Source organism: Anabrus simplex, chromosome 1 (assembly GCF_040414725.1).
Source record: "Anabrus simplex isolate iqAnaSimp1 chromosome 1, ASM4041472v1, whole genome shotgun sequence".
NCBI classification, from domain to species: domain Eukaryota; kingdom Metazoa; phylum Arthropoda; class Insecta; order Orthoptera; family Tettigoniidae; genus Anabrus; species Anabrus simplex.
The window spans coordinates 1,300,470,877-1,300,494,051 of NC_090265.1; the positions used below are offsets into that span (position 1 = coordinate 1,300,470,877).

At 41.5% G+C, this 23,175-nt stretch overlaps 1 protein-coding gene across 1 annotated transcript in view; it reads left to right on the forward strand.

Moving 5' to 3' along the window:
• LOC136878463 (calcium/calmodulin-dependent protein kinase type IV) overlaps positions 1–23,175 on the forward strand; it is a 587,971-nt gene that overhangs the window by 367,407 nt on the left and 197,389 nt on the right. Inside the window, exon 3 of the mRNA XM_067152086.2 lies at positions 20,729–20,801. Within this exon, the coding sequence (XP_067008187.2) occupies positions 20,729–20,801 (73 nt within the window). The remainder of the gene's footprint in view (positions 1–20,728; positions 20,802–23,175) is intronic.

Genomic DNA, 23,175 nt, shown 5'->3' on the forward strand with positions numbered 1-23,175 from the left:
GACCTATCTGTGTCGGTGCGACGTAAAGTAACTTGTACAAAATATAAAAAGTAAGAATATGCACTTTAAGTTCATTAAAAACTGGATTTAGATAAAACTTTTGATGAGTATGTATTTCGAGATGATATAGCGCACACACACACACACACACACACACACACACACACACACACACACACACACACACACACACACACACACAACTGACTGTTGACCCGCTTCAATTCTTGAGTCATTTTTAGAGCACTAATGTTACGAATAAAACACTGTGTTTTATCGATATAATTTAATTCATTATGACCCAATCAGTACACATACATTTATACACTCACACATATAAGAATATTCTGAGTGAGAAACATGTTTCAGTGACTCCAGAGAACATTGAAAAATAATTATTCACTGTGCTACAAAATTTGTATGAACATGTTTTGAGTGTTGTAACTAAGAAAATAAGTTTGTATTGAATATGTGTCTGAGAGATTGATATAATATCTTTCCAGAGAACATAAAAAAATACATAATTGCTCACTGTGCTAAAAAATTCTATATAACGCATGTTTTGTGTGTTGTAACTGACAGAATGGTAAGCATATATTAAGTATGTGATATTACATATTTTGGTGCTTTTTGTTACATATTTATGTACATAGTTTTCCACTTGATTCTAAGTCCCAGCTCTAGTTATAATTGTTGAAAAATAGCTAGGCGGCTCGGAACAATTAACTGGACGTCTGCGCTGTAGAAATAGGTGTACCAAAATTTCTATTTTAAAGCTACATAATCCATTTTGAAAACACAAACAGAATTTCACGCTTTACAAACGATCAATTCTCGCCCTTTGTGCCCTTTTCCATTCTTTTTGCCGATACCTTCATTTAACGAACGGTCAGATCTCTTCCATGTTTCCTCTGATTAGTGTTAATAGCGGATGGTTGCCCAGTTCTAGTTCCTCTTAACACATTTCCACTCCCAGGTAGCTTACCAGTCATTCAGTTAGTTTCCTAGGCAACCAGTTTAATTGGCGCGTCCTATTGGTAACTCCGTGTCATGTTAATGGAGAGGAAAATAATGCGTCGGGTGCAGATCTTCTGCTACTGACAAGCGTCGCTTACGCAACGGTACACTGGATGTACTCCGTTTATTTAGGAGTTAAAAACTACGATTACGTGCTTCATGTCAATTCAGTCCTTCGGGAACGATGACGTTGTTTCTAAATGTAAAGATAATTATGGTAAAACCGTGTATTTTGACAGAATTAACAGATTACTTTTCCTTTATTTATTAATAATTACCCACTTCTTTGTCTGTCAACATTGTTTAGCCACTTTACCGTCCTGGAGGTCCTTAGTGACTATTGAAAAAGAACAACGCAAATAACTGAAAGTGCGGCATAACTGTTTTCACTTAGAAAAAAATTTCGACAGTTTCCTGTGTAAGTACTCCTTGCCATACATTTAGCTAAGTGGCATAGTCACTGGCTCCTCACTACGGTGGCCGTGATTCGAATCCCAGCGATCGTAATCAAATTTCTTTTCGCCTCGTGGTTATTAACAATTCTTGACATCCTGTATGAATTGAAGTTTTATTTCCTCAGTTAACACAGCGCAGTTATTAGAAATATTTCCATAGATGATTCTAGCAATGCCAAAGTTGTACACTAACAATTTTGTTGTAGTGAGGAATAACAAAACACTATCAGCATGGAAACCAAACACTCCAGGTTTTACTGCAAGGTTGTGGTGTAATCCTTTCGTCATTTAGACGAATGGTGTTACATGAATACTAGTTGCAGTATACCCGTCGTCGAATTAGTTTTGTAATTGCAACAGTTGTCGTGTAGCGGAGATGACTGGTTGCACAAGTAGCAAAGGTAAACCAAGCGAGTTGACTACGTGGTTTGAGGCGTATAGCTGTTAGCTTGTGTACGGGAGATACTGGGTTCGAAACCTGCTGTCAGCATTCCTCAAGATGCTTTTCCGTGGTTTCCCATTCTCACATGATTTCACTGTACCTTAAGCAAGGCCGCAATCGCTTCATTCCCACCGAGCGAGTTGACCATGCGGTTAGGGTCGCGCAGCTGTGAGCTTGAGCTAGCATTCGGGAGATAGTGGGCTCCAGCCTGAATATCGGCAGTCCTGAAGATGGTTTTTCGTAGTTTCCCATGTTTATACCACGTAAATCCTAAGGCTGTACTTTAACTAAGGCCACGGCCGATTTCTTCTCACTCCTAGCCCTTTCCTATGCCATTGTCGCCATAAAACCACATGCGACGTAAAACGAATATGAAAAACAAAAAATGTCAGTCAGTGTATGCTATTATTGATAAGTTTTAGGAACTTGAGACAGTCTAAGATATCGGTCCCGGTGATATTACGTCATTCGAGCCGAAGTTTTTCAACCCCCTGCTCACTTTATGACTTTTATGATCACATGGTTTTCCAGCTTATAAAACCAATTACGAGATCAACTACCATCATCACCAGTTAGGGGGTAACAATGATGATTGAACAGCATTTCCACATCAAATTCGTAAATGTCCCCATTATCCTTTTCACTGCTGAATTCTTGGACAGGTTGGCGCGACCCCAGTGCTGGATTATTTCAGCCAACAACATAGATTCACCAAACTGAACATAAAACACAAGCACTAACTACAGAATAATATTTTGAGATGATTTTTTAACTCACCAGTGTGTTCATACCTGTTGAAAAATGGAAATATCTAACGGAGCTCGATAGCTGCAGTCGCTTAAGTGCGGCCAGTATCCAGTACTCGGGAGATAGTGGGTTCGAACCCCACCGTCGGCAACTTTGAAGATGATTTTTTGTGGTTTCCTATTTTGACACCAGGCTGTACCTTTATTTTTTTAATTTTTTTTTGCTAGGGGCTTTACGTCGCACCGACACAGATAGGTCTTATGGCGACGATGGGATAGGAAAGGCCTAGGAGTTGGAAGGAAGCGGCCGTGGCCTTAATTAAGGTACAGCCCCAGCATTTGCCAGGTGTGAAAATGGGAAACCACGGAAAACCATTTTCAGGGCTGCCGATAGTGGGATTCGAACCTACTATCTCCCGGATGCAAGCTCACAGCCGCGCGCCTCTACGCGCACGGCTGTACCTTTATTAAGGCCATGGTCGTTTCCTTCCCACTCTTAGCCCTTTACTGTCGCATCGTCGCCACAAAACCTATTTGTATCGGTGCAAGGTAAAGCAAGTTGTAAAAAAAAAGTCTCTAGTAAATAATATTATGATTGAGGACAAGCCAAAAGAAAGAGCCCCGTCATCACTTTCCGGGCAGTAACACTACAATGGAAACTATTATTTCGAATTCAAATCCTGTGTACATAGAAACACAATACTGCAGATTTACAAAACACTACACAGGCCAGTTGTTATGCGGTAGCGTAGCTTAGACAATCAAAGAAAGGAATCAGACAGAATCGCTGACGCAAACATGATATTTATCAGACATAATATGGCAGGATGCACGGCGGATCTATAAGAGGAATGAGGATAGGAAAACTGAAGCTGTATTCAAACATATAGGAGACCATTGAAAGAAACGAAAAGACCACGTCAAGAGAATGTCATGGAAATGAGTTCTGAAGAAGATCCTACGATACCAGGCATGAGGAAACATTCAGTTGAATACCAATCTAAGTGATGGATCGAGCTCATGATCTGTCACTTTGGCTAATACGCGTTTGTCGGACAAAGTTGATTCTCAAAGGTACAAGAACTTCTTATTTATCTGGATATTAAAATAAATGGTGTTTTTGAAGACGAACTTTTAAGTGTAGAAGAGAGGAATATGAGGAAAAAAAAGGCATGGAAGCTTAACGCTCAGATGTCCAAGAGGGACGGAGTAGAACAATTATCCCTAGCACAGCGACCTGTAATAGCCTTAACTACACACGCCTGATGAACTACTCTGTACAGTAGGCAATTACAGGATGTATAGGGAGAGAGAACAAAGCTCGCAACTGCAGTTTTTACTCATAATTTATGGGAATGATGTTATTCTTATTGTCACGTAAAAACTTGCAAAACCGGGGGAGTTGGCCGTGCGGTTAGGTCCGCGCAGCTGTGAGCTTGCATCCGGGAGAGTGGTTTCAAACCCCACTGTCGCCACCCCTGAAGATGGTTTTCTGTGGTTTCTATTTTCACTTCCTTCCCACTCCAAGGCTTTCCCTGTCCCATCGTCGCCATAAGAACAATCTGTGTCGGTGCGACGTAAAGCAAATAGCAAAAACTTGTAATACCATCCTAACAATAGTAATATACTGCATTGACATTAATCATTTTTCTTCTATGCTTTCTTTGGTCAGGGTTACAGGATCGAATCCTAAGGAAGTCGGTTGGCATTTTGAAGTGTTTAAATGCGAGAGATTTGGTTTAGTAAATTAACTGGCGGGCCTTTGTGGTGTAGTGGTTAGTGTGATTAGCTGCCACCCCCGGAGGCGCAGGTTCGATTCCCGGCTCTGCCACGAAATTTGAAAAGTGGTACGAGGGCTGGAACGGGGTCCATTCAGCCTCTGGAGGTCAAATGAGTAGAGGTGGGTTCGATTCCCACCTCAACCACCCTGGAAGTGGTTTTCCGTGGTTTTCCACTTCTCCGGGAAGTACCTAGCTTAAGGCCACGGCCGCTTCCTTCCCTCTTCCTTGTCTATCCCTTGCAGTCTTCCCATCCCCCCACAAGACCCCATTCAGCATAGCAGATGAGGCCGCCTGGGAGAGATACAGGTCATCCTCCCCAGTTGTATCCCCGACCCAGAATCTGAAGCTCCAGGACACTGCCCTTGAAGGCGGTAGAGGTGGGATCCCTCGCTGAGTCCGAGGGAAAACTGACCTGGAGGGTAAACAGTTAAAAAAGAAGAAGAAGAAATTAACTGGCACATTAAAGAGTCCCTTTCTAGAATGAAATTGGGACACTCTAGCGTCTCCTAGAATATGTAGTAGATGAAGAGCTATTATTATTATTATTATTATTATTATTATTATTATTATTATTATTATTATTATTATTATTATTATTATTATTATTATTGTTATTATTATTATTATTATTATTATTATACCAAAATGTACTATGCTATGAAAGTACGTACTTCAATCGATGTGTGTCACTGTAGTGAACAAGACAATTGTGTGCTCTGAAGTGTTCTGCCAATGTTCATAACTCCTGCGATCGCGAGTAGAGTATGTAACATCACATCGACCTGAAGGCTCGATTTAATTGTGAAGCACTTGGAATTGTTAGTATCCACACTCAGACCATATTTTACGCCTCTGGTTGAGGAAATCTCGTAAATCTGAAATGCCTTCTTTGAAACTGAACATAAACTCCCTCCCTTGAGGAAGATCAACCAGATGAGATATCCGGGCAGAGAGAATGAGAAAAATAAATTTATGATATGGGTGAAAAATCACATGGAGTGGCATGTTTAGCTCCAGGAAGTTCCATGAATGTATCACAATTCCACGTCTTTAATCGACTTTTGGGTCCATGACATTACCTACACCCTACAATTTCTAGAAGGGAAATACTGAGTTAAATGCCTTTCATGACAACATACCTGTGTAGGGGTATTGTTCGGAGATCAGAAGAATGCACATGCCCGGTGAGGCACGGGGGGAAAGGGTTTTCGCCAAGAGCCAGTGACGTAATCGTTACCATAGCAACCGGGCTACTACCTAGGTGACTTTATATTTACCTTTAAGGTACGTTTTCCTAGAAGCGACTCCAGCGATAATCGCACCGCGATAGTCGCTCAGCGATCATCGCCTGTGGGGAAAATGATAACATGCAAACTCAGAAGAGGAGTCCTCCAGGATGATCGCTGGGCGACTAACGCAGAGCGATTATCGCTGGAATCGCTTCTAGGAAAACGTACCTTTACTGATAGATCTTCGCTCTTGTCAGTTGTAATCCAGCTGTTGCTATTGTGTTGTTCTGCGTTCGTTCGTATTCCTTTCTCACCTTGAACCTTTATCTCCAACTTTATCGCTGGAAGTTTTTCGAATCAATAGTCCGGGTTTTCATAGCATGCTGAAACAATGCTCGAAAAAGATTTATCTAGTAATAATACAGATATTTGTTTTTATTAATGCTGTGATTTGGTATATGCGAGCAATACCAGTTAAAGCTAAGGAATATATGAACCAACTAAATGAAAAAATCAGATAGATTCGTCCATATTCATCTGAGTCTTCACATATCTGATTAGATTAGGCAAGCCGCTGAACACAGCGATGTGTGAGTCGATATTTTCCTGTAGCAGATAGAAGCAGATAAGAACAGACCTGTCTGGATAGAACAGGAAGTTCGTGCCTTCAGGCACATTCCTCGTTCTTGTATTCTTCTCATCTCCACACAGTACCTTTTCTGCTCTCACACAAATGAAAACGAAGTACACAAACAGAGCTAATGTAGAGGCTGACCGAGTGCCGCTGCTTGTAAAAACTCTTGGTCTTTGAAAAACAGCACCATCCGTCCCATTGATCCAACAATTGCAACAAGTGCATTTTTCAAGTAAGTTTCCAGATCCATTATTAGGCATATGTCACATTGTTTCATAATTTCTGTCCATTTATAGAGTATCTTAATGTAAATTAAGTTAAATTAAACTTTCGAAGAAATTAAATATTATACGAATAAAATCAAACATGGTATCGTTACAAAATTCTGTTTTTGTTTACTGAATGCAGTATTATGTTCTGTGGGTAAGGGGTCCTTGCACATGTGTGCGATACGCTCAGGGGGCCCCAGAGACAAACAGTTTGGGAAACCCTGAACTAAGGAATTGTGAGGAATGAAAGTCTCTCGCTTGATGGTACATTCTTCAATTTACGAACCAGGGTTTTGACATTGATTAAAGCAGTGTGTAGGAGACTAGGCATTTTGCCTTATAGCTAGCGCTTCATTTCTAGTTATTTCCTCTAGGAGTTGATTATATTGCCTGAGTAATGCGCGTTTGTTGGTGGCGAAAGACGTTTTTCGTGACGCGGAATGTAATGGTTCGAGTACTGAGAGTCTTTACCATTTACAATAATACATGTTGGTTGCCACTGCTTTAGATATGGTGGTCAGCAGTCTCATATGCTCTGTGTATGGATTTTGATGACCTGTGCATCTGTTTTGGTGAACTGTACTTTTAATTAATATGTGCTAATATCGGGAAGTAAACTGCCGTACCTAGTTCATATGCTAGGTTCATCTCGGTATTTGACTGGAAAGGAACTGGACATTCACTCAAGACAACTTCTAGGAGGGTTGAAAGTGGGATTATTAACTCGCTTATCTTTCTCATTGCGTTACCTGAAGCTAAGCACACCCTGATAATACCGTTCAAAACGGCCCTGAATTTTTCGAAGAGCCGGGAAACGTACTCAAGCCAGACGAGCGTGATGCTACTTTGATAATATACAAACACTCGAATATGACAGCTATATGATTTAATTGAGAGGGTGGAAATGCACTCATTTGCCTACTTGTCCAAAGATGTGCTAACATACCTTACCGGCAAGGCTCGTATAAACATGACAAAAAATATTCACGCATAAGGATAATTACGGTGGGGTTGGAATACAGTATTTTCCAAATTCATCGGAAGAGACCGGGCTGAGTGGTTCAGACAGTAAGAGTTCAAGTTAGCTGGTTCGATCCCGGCTCAGTCCAGTGGTATGTATGTATGTATGTATGTATGTATGTATGTATGTATGTATGTATGTATGTATGTATGTATGTATGCTGGTTGAATCCTCCATAGCCCCGTCATCATCTGCCATGGATGGCTTAGGCGTCACTGGAGAGGCTTAGAAGAGAAATAAGAAATGAAATCGTTTCCCGCTACTTTCATCGCCGAACCGGTGGTTGATTATATAACAAGTCTACCAAACCCACTGAAATACATGCTTTATAACTGACATTATGAGCGAAAATGTCACACTATGCATACCTCAGTCAGTTTCATATTGTCGAATTCAATAGTGAGACAGGTCAATGAAAGTAAGACATTTGCTCTAGCCCATTCCAGAAGACATAGTGCACTGTAAATACTAGTTCTAGCCAGCAAAGGCAGCGATTTTGAAGGTGATCAACTATGCCGTCCTCGTATCGGTAGATGTATTGGCACATAACGCCTATAACAGGGCCTCTCAGGGTGCAAAAGACGACTTTGCTTGGTTGACCAGAGTGCAGAAACCCACTCCTCGATTTGGAGCAATAGCGCTGTCTCTCTCTTTCCCCACGCCTGTCTCGCTTGCTCTCCCTGTCTCCCTCTTCCTCACTTACTCAGTAGCGCTCCAAATCCGAGCCGAGTTGAGCCGAGCTTAGCCGAGTAGCCCAGAGACGAAGCGTTGGTCCGAACCGAGCCGAGTGGGACCGATACACTGTGCACAGGAACTCTGCGCCGCAGTTTGCACGCGTGAGATTTTGAGCGTTTGAGAGGCCCTGACCTATAGGACAAAGTTTTGGCTCTCTGACATTTCTGAAAACCATACTTAGTGGGACGTAAAATGAACGACATCATTGTCACCGGATTCACGACCGAAAGAGGTGAATCATAATTCTCATATCATCGGAGTCGTTAACGAACAAGAGTTGACCAAGCAAGGTCAGTTATAAATAATGAAATGAAGACGGGAAGATAGATCCTCGCATAAATAAATAAATAAATAAATAAATAAATAAATAAATAAATAAATAAATAGTGGAAATTCCAGTATCAGCTGCGCTACGTAAACGATATATGCCTTTCTTCTTCAGCCACTTCTACCATGCACACGAATGCCAATAAGAACCCATGTAACTTAATGTCTATTTAGGATATTTTTAAAACATCCACGGAGAGAGATCAATAGAGCACGGAAGAGTTCGATTACCGCTCTGTTGAATAATGCGTCACACAGAGCTACTGGTGAGTGAGACTAGCCTCCTGATAAGCCGTGTACACGAATAAACGTAATAAGCTGGCCGTTTCTCAATTGCGTGCATCCGTATGTCTCAGGGTATACAGGTGTAAACAGCTTCATGATTAGTTTTATTCGTTTATTTACGGCGAGCTTTCGTTTTAATGTTTAAGTACATCTCCCACTTATTGTTCTCCCCTTTCTCCCTATATTTTACATGCACATTATTGACAACTTTAAAATAATCCTGATCTCTGTAATTCCCATGAAAATTATATTTAAAAAGAGAAAAGGATTGCTACGCTCTGTCGCATAACAGTTTAAATTAGAGGAATAAGGGGGGACCTACATGCTCTAAATTAGGCTACTAGTATGGTTCGCATGTTGATTACTCAGACTGAAGGCTGGTATGATCATCAACAGCTAAGCCATCAGCTGCTATATAGGATGGTCTAGGTGTCACTGAAGGGGCTTACAAGGGAAATGCGTTCCTTTCCTCAATGATCCGGAATTTGCTATTACATATCAGTCTGGCAAGCCCACTGAAATGCATGCATCAACCGACGCTATGAGTGACATTTACACACCATTCGTAACAGGAATTAACTGTATAAGGAATGAGATTACTAGCGTCGCTCATACCCCAGTCACTTTCATATTGTCAAAGGCAAGGATGAGACTGAGACACAACGAACCTACTACGCTGGTGTGGCAGGGGGAGAGGTGATACTCCCACGTGGCGCGTCCCAGGTGGCGTATAGGGGCGTCCTAACCGGCTTGCCGGCGGACTTGAGGGAAATAAAATACCTCTCGCGGATCAAACACACTACCCCGTGCGGGTGGGGGACGCACATGTAGAACACACCCGCGGTATCCCCTGCCTGTCGTAAGAGGCGCCTAAAAGGGGCGACCAAGGGATGATTGAATTAGAACCATGAAACTACTTTTGATTCGTACCATAATGCGGGGAACACCATGGGTTGTCTGTACTTGCGAGTAGGACCACTAAATTAGGTACGAAATAGGTTTGTGATTCGTAGCAGTAAAGAGGCTGGCCTGGGGGTTTCCAGTACCCGTGCGTTGTACCCATGTGGGCAACACCGCGGGTCTGGGCGTAGCTTGTGAGTTGTACCGCTATATGAGCGGCACCGTGGGTCTGCGTTGCCTGTGATTGGTGCCCACTATGTGAGGAACACCACGGGAACACCGGCGCCCGTGATTAGTACACCTAGGTGAGGAGCCTCATCGGTTTGCGTTGGTTATGAGTGGCGCCATTGTGTGAGACACACCATAGGTCTGCGTTCCCTGTACGAAGTGCAATCCTTGTGAGTAGTACGATCTTGTGTGGAACACCGTGAGTCTTCGCTACTTTTGATTAGTACCCCAACATGACAAATACCATGGTTCTACTTTACTCGCGACATATACCATTCTGTGGGGCCTTAGACATGGATTTTTCACCCCTTTGTGCTTTATATGTGGTCCCTTGGCCAGTAATACTATTATTTACGATCTTTTTTGAGTCTGATCCACTCTTTGTGTTTGTTTGTTTGTTTGTTTTTTTTATTTGGGTTCATATCCATCCATTTATTCTTCATGACTTTATTTTATTTTGGTCAGTGGATGAATTTGTACTTTTTGTTATTTCATTTCGTACTATTAGGGGCCGATGACCTCGATGTTAGGCCCCTTTAAACAACAAGCATCATCGTCATCGAGACTGAGACACGTCAATGAAAGGAACACAATTGTTCTAGCCCATATCAGAAGACTGTAAACACTAGGTGTCATCCAGCAAAGGCGTGGTAGCCAAAGCTAATTGTTGATCGATCTATAGGTTCACAATACAGGGTCTCTCATATAAACTCTGGCAGCACGCACGGTATTTGTACTCTGCGCTGCGGCAGGTGCTTCAGCCGAACTTCCGGCGTGCGCGGCCGCGGGTATACAATCTTATTTGAAATATTTCTTTATAAAAGATGCTGGAAGTGTCTAGTCCATTGGTGATACAGCCATTGTATCCGGTAACCACATTCTGGCTGACGCGAGTGAGCTCTATCATTACATGTTTCTGATTTCATTCGTAATGTTTTCATTTAGTTCCTCCGATGTGTGAGGATTCGTTCGATACACTTTTTCTTTCAGTTGTAACGGACTCTTCACCTCACCGGCAACTACTGTTATCAACCTCGCCACGCACATAACCTTTTTCTACAATTAATATGGACTTACCTTCATCTGGATACACACCACATTTTCTCTTCAACTGGAATTTATATACTTATGTGGATTTGCACACATCATACCTTGCACGAACTCTGCCTTATCCACCTTTCCGATCGACGATAAACTAACCTCCCTTTCGCTGCCTGACGTCATGTGACATCGTCCGCTTTGTCACGCATGCTCCACTAACTTCTGGAATATTCCAGACATATGTCTCATTATTCCACACTATAAATACCCGGCCTTCCTCTGAATGTGTTGAGATGGACTTTGGCCTGTGTGGAGGGAGGAACCTTTAACATCATCTCCGTCTTTAGCGACATGTGCCCTGGACTCTCCATTTTTGGGCAGAACTACTTGGTTCAAGATGAGGTATGACAAACTAAAAATGTCCTTATTGTAAATAATGCTGTGTTGCATTTGGAGCTATTTTATTTGCAAATTTTGACTGGGAGCAGTGCATTTCCAGGCCGAGATTTTACTTGCATTTTCAATTTCAAAGCCTCTATTGACTATCCAGTGACTGTTTGCTTTCAAAATGTGCGTGTGGTATATCCGCAACTCTGCGACTCCTATACACACTTGTGGTTAATGCTTCACCATGTATGTTTTGGTACACTTGGAGACTGTTTCATTATTGTATACAGTGACTTAAGCCAGTAGGACAATCTTTATTTGTGCCTATTTTCGGGTGTTAATTGAAGAGGTGGCAACTTTCACATGACATTAGACTTTGCTTTGTAGACTTCATGTTGGTATACTTCAATCTGGTAACTGCGAACATTCTTTCTTATTCTCGTTGTTCAACATTTTTCTTTAAACTGTATTCATCCCCTTTTCGTCCATCCCTTTCCTCTCCTGGCCCCTTTTCTTATTTGCTTTCATTTTCTTGAATATTTTACTCTTGATGTAACTATTTGTATTAATTCTGGTTGGGAAAATTCCGTATTCGTACTGACTTCTATTCTTCTAATATTGTAAGAGTTTGATTTGATTTTTCTAATATATGTATATTTCCAAATTTTGTCTTGGTTTCTCTTCTATTTTCACCTGTCCCTTATTTCTCCTGCCATTTTCTTTTAGTTTTTTTTGAATATTATCTAGCATCGTTTCCACTGCGCTATCTGTGTTTATTCTGGAATGTTTATTTGAAGAACCCTTTTTACCACGGCCTCAATTCTCAATTTGGCATTTTTCTCATCGCGTAAATTTATTCCCTACTGTTTGTAAGTACTCGGTGTCGCCGATACTTTGGATTTCCCTTGGCTGGATTTATGAATAAATTTATTCACATATGCATATACCCCCATTGAGGGGTTATTACACATGGTAGCAGAGTATAAAGTCGCAGTTTACTACCACTCTAAATCTTCACCCTGTTACTGCCTTAGTTCTTTTATTTCTTTCTTCTGAGGTTTAGTGGTTTTCCTCGCTAGACTTTGCTTTTCTTTTTGTCATCTCTTTCAACATGGCTTATTTTTCTGATAATTTTTCTCCTTATACTTCAGACACTTCAGACATTTCGTTTGATCCCCATTTCAATTTTTCGGATCCAAATCCTTTTACTAATATGTCTTATAATCCTTTTCTCCCTTGTAATTCTGATCTTACTTCCACGTCTAGTACTCTTACTACTACTGTTTCTTCTAGTTCATCCTCTGAACCTTTACCAACCCCGCCTCAACCTAACACCCCTCTCTATCCTGATCTTTCTCTTTTTACTGCCGAATCCAAACTTCCACTTAATCAAGCACCTCCGCCTTCTCCCCATAAAACTCAACCAGCACAGCATTATTCTCCCGATTTGCGCACTCCACCACCATCCCCTTTTCAGCAATATTTTTATGAATCTCCATATCATCACACACCTTCTTCACATCAACCACTTAATTTCCATATTTTGACTAAATGTCTCGATCAGGTACCCCTCATTCAGTCTACTGATCCTGATACTTTGACACAGTGGCTTTTTTTAGTTCGCAAATTTCTACAGACGGACTTGGCTCCATTTTCCCAATTGCTTTCGTTGCTTTATCCAAAAACCTCTGGTCATCTTAGTAATTTTTGGCTCCAGTATATGAAGTCTTCTCATGATTGGGCTCATTTTCGCTCGGTTTTACATACTTATTTTCTGCCTTATGAAATTAGACAACAGCTGAGTAACAAATATATCAGACGTCATCAACGTCCAGAGGAATCAGCTTACGATTATCTTGACTCCATTATTGGCTATTCTGATGTGTTAGCTATTGCTCAACATCCCCAGGAAATTATTTCTCTTATTCGATTTTATGCCTCTCCAGCTTTCCGCCAAATCATCAATCCCTTTACGCCACCCACTACTATTCCTCAGCTTTACCACATTGCTCAACTAGATATTCTAAATACCCGTAGCAATTTTTCTTATTATTCGTCTACCCCACCTCCCCAGTTTAACACATCAACAACTCGCATGCCTTCTACCACTCGTTCACCTTCTCAGAGTGATATTTCTCGCCTTCGCTGTTATCGGTGTCAGGCTATGGGGCACCTCGCACGAAATTGTACCAATTCTACCTTGGGAAACTTCAATTCCCGTCGTCAGTAGGCAGCTCACGACCTCTTGGGCAAAATCTGCCTTATGTTTCCTCAACTTTCTCGCCTGCTACTAAATCACAGTCGTATACTCTTGTACAGTTACATAACATTCCCTCCTTAGCCTTCTTAGACTCAGGTTCTGCAATTTCCCTTATCAGTTTCTCCTTTTTTCAGCAACTTTTACAAACGCATCCGCATCTTCAATTGCGCCCTTCTACCATCAGATGTCTTTCCATATCTCAGCACACTCTTGAAATCATGGGTCACCTAAAACTTAATGTTAAAATTTCCCAATTTTCTTGGCCGTTTGAATTTCAAGTGGTTAATAATTGTTCACCTCCTGTTATTCTGGGATATGATTTTTTTGCTCATACTGGCCTTATTTATAATACTGCTATGGCCTCTATCTCTTTCTTTTTCAATCCGCATGTTCAAATCCCTTTGGTAGACCCCCTCGATTTCCCTATGAACCATGTATTCAGTCATCAGCATATTTATGCCACTGCTCCCCAACTAGATGCAATTGAGGCCTTGAAATCTGAATTTGCCGATGTTATCACAGATACTTTAGGCTCCGTTGTTAATTATCAGGCTCACATTGATTTACTTGATGAAACACCTGTTCGTTCGTCTCCTTACCATCTTAGCCCTCCTCGGATGGCCAAAATGGATGACATTATTGACAAAATGCTTCTGGATGGTACCATTGTCCCATCTTCTTCCAATTATGCCTCTCCGGCCTTTCTTGTCGACAAGCCTGATGGTTCTTCGCGCCTGGTAGTTGATTACCGTAAATTAAACTCCAAAATCCTCTATGACTCCTATCCTATTCCTAAAATGCAAAACGCTTTCCACTTTTTTTCTAAAGCTAAATATTTTTCTCTTTTAGATCTCAATTCTGCTTACTACCAAATCCCCTTGGACTCTCGGAGCAGTCGCCTTACTGCTTTCATCACCCCAAATGGCCTCTTTCAGTTCACAAAAGTTCCTTTTGGATTGAACTTGGGGTCACAAATCATGCAGAGATTAGTGGATTCCTTATTCTCAGATTTCAAGTACAAATTTCTCTATCCTTATATTGATGACCTTTTAATCTTTAGCCCAGATTTTGAGTCCCACATGTCGCATCTACACCAAGTTCTTTCCAGGCTACGTTCTATTGGTCTGACAGTTAACCCCTCTAAAATTTCTCTAGCTCAAACTTCTATAAAGTTCTTAGGTCACATTGTGTCATCTCAGGGAGTAGCTGTCGATCCCGAACGTACTTCGGCTATCTCTAATATTCCACCTCCCAAAAATCTCAAACAAACACGCACCTTTTTAGGCATGGTTTCTTTCTACCACCGGTTCATTCCTAACTTTTCTCACATTGCTGAGCCTCTCAATTATCTGAAACGTAAAAACGTCCCTTTCATTTGGACTCAATCTCAACAGGACGCCTTTCTTCAGCTTAAGTCTCTTTTGATGCATGCTCCCATTCTTCAATTTCCTGATTTCTCCCTACCTTTTGAAATACATACTGATGCTTCCAATCTTGCTGTGGCTGGTGTTCTAACTCAGGTTGTTAATGATGTTCCTCTACCTATCGCCTATTTCAGTCGACTTCTTTCTCCTACTGAGAGAAAATATTCTATCTTCGAGCGTGAAGCCTTGGCTTTATTAAATTCCATTGAACACTTTGCAGAGTATTTGGAACATAAAGAATTTCTTGTCAAGACAGATAATCAGGCTCTCTCATGGTTGTTACATAACGCACCTAAAATTGGTAGAACTGGCCGTTGGCTCATGCGATTGTCCAGATTTAAGTTTTCCCTTAAATTTATTTCTAGCACTGAGAATTCTGTAGCTGACGCTCTTAGTCGCTTATTTGACACTTCCACTCCTCAGTCAAGTACTACTGACGATTTACCCCCGAATCTTTCTATGATGCCTTCATCTTCCTCCATTCATGCGGTTCTTTCGTTAACAGACTTTCCTCTTTCCTTTCAATCCTGTCAGTCGCATCAGCTCACCGATCAGTTCTGCATCCAACTCAAACAATCCATCTCTGATCCCTCTTATCAGGGTCCCTTTACTATTTTTAAAGATCTCTTGGTTTACAAACCCACTAAGAAAGCTTCTCCTAAAGTGGTGCTTCCTCAGGCTCTTCAACCCATGATTTTACAATATTATCATTCCTCCCCTGTGGGCGGGCATCTAGGCATCACTAAAACGTACAACCGTATTGCCTCTCTTTTCTTTTGGCCTCAAATGCGCAAATCTATTCGCACTTTTGTTCAAACTTGTGAATTGTGTCAAACATCTAAACCTTTAAACATAAAGTCTGCTGGTCTTCATTCTGCCCTGCCACCCACTCATCCTGCCCAAACCTTTTTCATTGATCTAGTTGGACCCATAGTTCGTTCTTCTCGTGGCAACTTGTACATTTTTACCTTGTTGGATGCCTTCTCAAAATTTCTAGTCCTTCGACCCTTACGGAAATTCTCTACTAAGATCATCATTAATTTACTCACTGAACAAATCTTTCCTATTACCGGTTTGCCTGCTAATATCGTTTCTGATAATGCTTCTATTTTTACTTCAAGTGTTTTTTTTAATATGTGCTTTCAGCTGGGTATCAAGCGTATCTTGACTTCTCCCTACCACCCTCAGTCCAACACCGTGGAAAGGTATCACCGTAATCTCAAAGTTGCTTTATCTATATTTCATAGTTCTTTCCAGAAAGACTGGGATTCTCATCTTTCTTCTTTGGCGTTAGCCTTTAATTCTAGTATCAATAGTTCTACTGCTCAGACTCCGGCTAAGCTTTTTCTTGGTCGTGATCTTCAAACTCCTCTTTCTCTAACCTGGGATCTGCACAACCTCCTTGAATCTTCTGATCAGCCATCCTCTTCATCACTCTGGAAAGACGCCTTTGATCAATTGTTAAAAGCTCAACAGGTCCACAAAAAAGCTTATAATGCTCGTCATAAGCCATCCACTTTTAAAATTGGTGATTTAGTCCTCGTTGCTAATCATCCACACAGCTCGGCAATTAATGCCACTTCTGCCAAACTTGCTCCTCGATGGCTTGGACCATACCGTATTTTGTCTTTCCCTACTCCTGTCACTGTATATTTGCAATCCACTTCTGATTTGTTTGATACTAAAAAACTTCATCTAAATCAGCTCAAGCGCTTTCATTCTTGAAAACTTTCATATCTTGATTTTCTTTTCTTTTGCCCTGTGTTTTTCTTTTCTTGTTATTACCTCCTCTTCTTTCTGCTTTTTTTTTTCTCTCTATTCTCCATCTGGTCTGGTAATGTCTATTGCTCCCAGTGTTATTTATTTTTTTTGTTCCTTTCTTTTTCTTTGTTTGTCTGCCTCATCCCCCCCTTCTTTTCTTTCCCTTTATGGAATTTCCTTTTTTTTCTCCCTCCACACAGGTTTCTCCAGTCTCCCTCCCAGCCAATTGGCACAGGTTGTAATGGGAGTGTACATAAAACTTCCCAACCATTTTATTTTTCTCTTTTGTAATTGTTCTTAAATTTTTTAAATTTTCTTGTCATTTGTAATATTTATATTTATATTTCTATGTTAATTTATCACTACCCTTTTCTCCTTACCCTTTTCCCTTTGCTAACGCGTTAGCCCTTTTCTTGTTTCCTTTCCTCCTCTACCTTTTTCTATTTTCTATTTCTCTATTTAGGCATGTTTATTGTGTTTGGACATTTTTCTGCCGCCTCTTGTTTTGTTTTGCAGTATTTTTTCTCTTTGATATACCGTTGCGGCTGCTATCGACCCCCGCTCCAGCTCATGGAAGGGCCCTCCATTGCTGTTCCTGGGGCCGCCTCGCCGTCGCCATTCAACTGTATCTTCCGCTTCTCGTCTTCCACCAGCCGTCTTCATTTATCTCCAGCTGCTTCAACAACTACAAAAAAAAAATCCTTTGGATTTTTTTCTGGTGCCCGGCGGATGATGTAACGGACTCTTCACCTCACCGGCAACTACTGTTATCAACCTCGCCACGCACATAACCTTTTTCTACAATTAATATGGACTTACCTTCATCTGGATACACACCACATTTTCTCTTCAACTGGAATTTATATACTTATGTGGATTTGCACACATCATACCTTGCACGAACTCTGCCTTATCCACCTTTCCGATCGACGATAAACTAACCTCCCTTTCGCTGCCTGACGTCATGTGACATCGTCCGCTTTGTCACGCATGCTCCACTAACTTCTGGAATATTCCAGACATATGTCTCATTATTCCACACTATAAATACCCGGCCTTCCTCTGAATGTGTTGAGATGGACTTTGGCCTGTGTGGAGGGAGGAACCTTTAACATCATCTCCGTCTTTAGCGACATGTGCCCTGGACTCTCCATTTTTGGGCAGAACTACTTGGTTCAAGATGAGGTATGACAAACTAAAAATGTCCTTATTGTAAATAATGCTGTGTTGCATTTGGAGCTATTTTATTTGCAAATTTTGACTGGGAGCAGTGCATTTCCAGGCCGAGATTTTACTTGCATTTTCAATTTCAAAGCCTCTATTGACTATCCAGTGACTGTTTGCTTTCAAAATGTGCGTGTGGTATATCCGCAACTCTGCGACTCCTATACACACTTGTGGTTAATGCTTCACCATGTATGTTTTGGTACACTTGGAGACTGTTTCATTATTGTATACAGTGACTTAAGCCAGTAGGACAATCTTTATTTGTGCCTATTTTCGGGTGTTAATTGAAGAGGTGGCAACTTTCACATGACATTAGACTTTGCTTTGTAGACTTCATGTTGGTATACTTCAATCTGGTAACTGCGAACATTCTTTCTTATTCTCGTTGTTCAACATTTTTCTTTAAACTGTATTCATCCCCTTTTCGTCCATCCCTTTCCTCTCCTGGCCCCTTTTCTTATTTGCTTTCATTTTCTTGAATATTTTACTCTTGATGTAACTATTTGTATTAATTCTGGTTGGGAAAATTCCGTATTCGTACTGACTTCTATTCTTCTAATATTGTAAGAGTTTGATTTGATTTTTCTAATATATGTATATTTCCAAATTTTGTCTTGGTTTCTCTTCTATTTTCACCTGTCCCTTATTTCTCCTGCCATTTTCTTTTAGTTTTTTTTTGAATATTATCTAGCATCGTTTCCACTGCGCTATCTGTGTTTATTCTGGAATGTTTATTTGAAGAACCCTTTTTACCACGGCCTCAATTCTCAATTTGGCATTTTTCTCATCGCGTAAATTTATTCCCTACTGTTTGTAAGTACTCGGTGTCGCCGATACTTTGGATTTCCCTTGGCTGGATTTATGAATAAATTTATTCACATATGCATATACCCCCATTGAGGGGTTATTACACAGTTTACCCCACAAGTAAAAATCACACGCTGTTAGATCCGGAATACGAGGGGGAAATAGACCAGCACTCATCACTCTGTCTGCAAACACTTCCGAGATTGTAAGAAGGGAATATTCTGCTGTATGAGCAGGGGCTGAATCTTATTGAAACCACCCACGTATTGTCTTCTTCTGTTGACTGATGAAGAAAGGCGTCAAAATGCCATCTTGGTATCTCTCTGCATTTACTGTCGTCTCGAAACAAATAGGCCCAATTATTCTCTTGCACTAAGAGTACACCAAACACCAATCTTCCTATCATAATGAGGGACTTCATAAACACCATTAGGAATTTCTGCACACCAATAGCGAGAGTTATGACTGTTTACACGACCATTAAGATGAAACCAGAACTTTTACATACGAAAATACGGTGTTGCAATGATAACTGTCTCGCTATTTTAACAGCTGAGATTCAGACTAACGATTCATGCTTGCGAGATCGAACATGTGCAGTTTGTTTGCAAGGTGAAGAACTATGCGCGCGCCTCCCATACTACAGCTCCCGTAGCGCAGTGTAAAAACACCGTGCATTCTTTTCGGGAGGGGGGGGGGCATTTCCGCCCCCCCCCCCCTCCGCGTGGCAATCGTCACTACTCTACAAGCTGAGATTCAGACCTGTGGGGTCGCGGGTGTGAACTGTGTCGCACATGGGGATTTGGCCCTCTTTTACGGCCGGATGCCCCTCCTGACGCCAAACTTATATGGAAGAATGTAGTCACTATTGCGTGTTCCTGTGGTGGTTGGAAGTGTTGTGTGTTGTCTGAATACGAAGAGGAAATTGTTGTTTGCAAGGTGAAGAATAATGCGCACGCCTCCCATACTACAGCTCCCGTAGCGCAGTGTAAAAACACCGTGCATTCTTTTTCTTCGGGGGGCCCCCCATATCCGCTCCCCTCCCCCCTCCGCGTGGCAATCGTCACTACTCTACAAGCTGAGATTCAGACCTGTGGAGTCGCGGGTGCGAACTGTGTCGCACATGGGGATTTGGTCCTGTCTTACGGCTGGATGCCCCTCCTGACGCCAACCTTATATGGAAGGATGTAATCCCTATTGCGTGTTCCTGTGGTGGTTGGAAGTGTAGTGTGTTGTTTGAATATGAAAAGGAAATTGTTGGAACAAACACAAACACAAACACCCAGACCCCGAGCCAGAAGTATTAATCAAACATGGTTAAAATCCCCGACCCGGCCGGGAATCGAACCCTGGACCCTCTTAACCGAAGGCCTCAACGCTGACCATTCAGCCAATGAGTCGGACCAGAGAGGCAACTACATATGAAATGAAATGTCGAATGGCTTTTAGTGCCGGGAGTGTCCAAGGACATGTCCGGCACGCCAGGTGCAGGTCTTTTGATTTGACTCCCGTAGGCGACCTGCGCATCGGGCAACTACATAATCTATATAGGAAGGACCGGGCGGACATTATCTCAGCGATACCTTGAACACTTCAAGGCCATACGGTACAATCAATTCTTGGCACTTACTGAACATATCTATAATAACAATCCTAATTCGGGAAATTGTTGTAATCTAGATTTCTCTCCCTTATATAGACCTATTCCTCTTTTCTTCTTGTTTGCTAATTTTCATTTTTTGTTCTTTCCAGAGGTGCCTCATCCACGGTATATAAGTGTCTGTACAAGGGCAAGACAGAATGGGCCTGCAAGGTATTCAAGAAGGTAAGAGGTCGCTATTACTGTGTGACGATTTATTGATTTTGATGCTCATTCCTTACCATCTGGTTACTCTCTACTGCAGATTGATATTATTAGCACAGTGGTGAATGTATTAATGTCCTTACCACCTGCAGTGTTGAATGATAGTAGGAATGGGGAATAAATTACTATGTGTTAGTGCTGACTGCATCTCATTCACTTTGCCGGTTTTCTATCGAGACGATGTAAGTTCAAACCATGGCTCTGCCAACACCCTTCTCGGTAAGACTTGTTACCTAATAGTGGCATTACGTGACTTCATCTCATACTCTAGCCCCAAGATATCAACTGAACTGGATCATTTCAAGGTCCCTAAATACACTACTACCTGAGATTGTAAATCGCAACGGGAGTCTGTGGAACTGAGGCTTCTCCATCAGTTCAGACGAGTGCGAATGTCGAAAATATTCTCACATTTATCAGCTTTGAGCTACACCCTCAAAGATTTAGTGCATACAATGACGTGCGTTATTGGGGGAAGACTTGGTCTCAGTTTATTTTTATGTACATTTTATGAAACGTACGAAATCTTTAGTTCGTAAGATAATTTATTGTCCGTCTATTTTATTTGCTACTGATTATCGATTATAATTTAAAAATTTCCCCTTTTTCTGATTAGAAAGTCCGGCTCCATGGCTAAATGGTTAGTGTGCTGACCTTTGATCATAGGGGTCCCAGGTTCGATTCCCGGCAGGATCGGGAAGTTTAACCATAATTGGTTAATTCCGATGGCACGGGGGCTGAGTGTCTGTGTCATCTTCATCACCATTTCATCCTCATCACGACGTGCAGGTCGCCTAGGTACGTACATTCAAAAGACCTGCACCTGGCGAGCCGAACTTGTTCTCGGGCACTCCCGGCACTAGAAGTCATACGCCATGTTATTTCATTTTTACTGCTCAGAAACAAAGAAGCGAATCTCTTTCCAACTTACAGTACAGTAGGTATTGGATAGTTTGAAGTCACATCAACAGATTGTTCACAGGTGTACAAGTCCATAAACCAGAACATCGGCGCAGTGACAGTTGCAAAATGACGTTTGCTGAACGAGTGGTCATTTAAGATTGAAATCACTTAAGAAAAGGCTAGGAAAACAACAGATAGGGAATCTGCCACCTGGGCGACTGCCCTAAATGCAGATCAATATTGACAGATTGACACGAGAAGAGTGGGGGGGGGGGAGGGTGAGATACTGGAACCTGTCGTCATTCACTGGAAGAATGAACTCAACGAAGTCACACTAGTGGCTGGGTGGATTCACAACAATTTCACCGTCAGGTGTCAATGCAGGAGCTATGTGAAATGTACAATATAAACCAACGAACTCCTCCTGCCATACGTTCACAACATTCCTCACAGAGCTGACCGCGTAAGGAATGGTGTTCCTAGTATCATTCAAACTTCAGTCTCGTTTATAGTGTGCAAGGTCCAACTAAGACAGATGAAAGTAATGAACTTGTTCTAGCCCATACCCATACCACACTACAATACTGCAGTAGGAATACTACATCTGACTAGAGATGTATCTAATGTAACATAATTTATAAAAAGGTATTGGCCAAGATTCCTCAGAGGATTTTCAGACTAACAGTGCTGCACAAAACAAAAACAGAAAGAAAACAAACCCCATGGCACTACATCCCTAACTCGCTGTTCAGTCTGGAGGCCTGTATATTACGAAGCGACGCGTAGCCAGCGTGACGAATCTTCTCGACCGTTATTCTTGGCTTTCTGGATCAGGGCAGCTATCTCACCGTAAATTATTGTTATTACGTAGGCTGAGTGGACTTCGAACCAGCGCTCAGATCCATTTCCTAACATGGCCGGGAATCGAGTCCAGGGCTTCGTGACAAGTGGCAGGCTCGCTACCCCTAGACGGTTAGGCCGGCGACATATATTTTAGAACCCTACCTGAATCCTGCGATGTTCATATGTTTCGGGGATAAATCCACTCACTCGATATACAGCACTGTCTTAACACTGCAGTCCTTTATCAATGGGCACTGAACAGATTCTCATCCATCATCCAGTCCCACTGAGCACCTCGTTTCCTTCATACCATGTAAGTATGAGACAAAATACTTCTCTCATATGTTGGAAAAAGTTTAGAAATCAACTAATAAGAGAGTCATATGTGTCCTAGTGAAGTTCAACGTTCAAATGTAAATGAAAATATAGTTATTTCTCGAGATCAAGATGGACAACTGAATCAACAACGCTCATTTGGTGGGAAAGGAAACTAGAAACGTGCATACATTGTTGTAGAGAATGTGTAGGTTAAAAATGATATTTGAAAACTACTTTATGTTCCAGAATCTCTCCTCTATAAGTTCTTTTA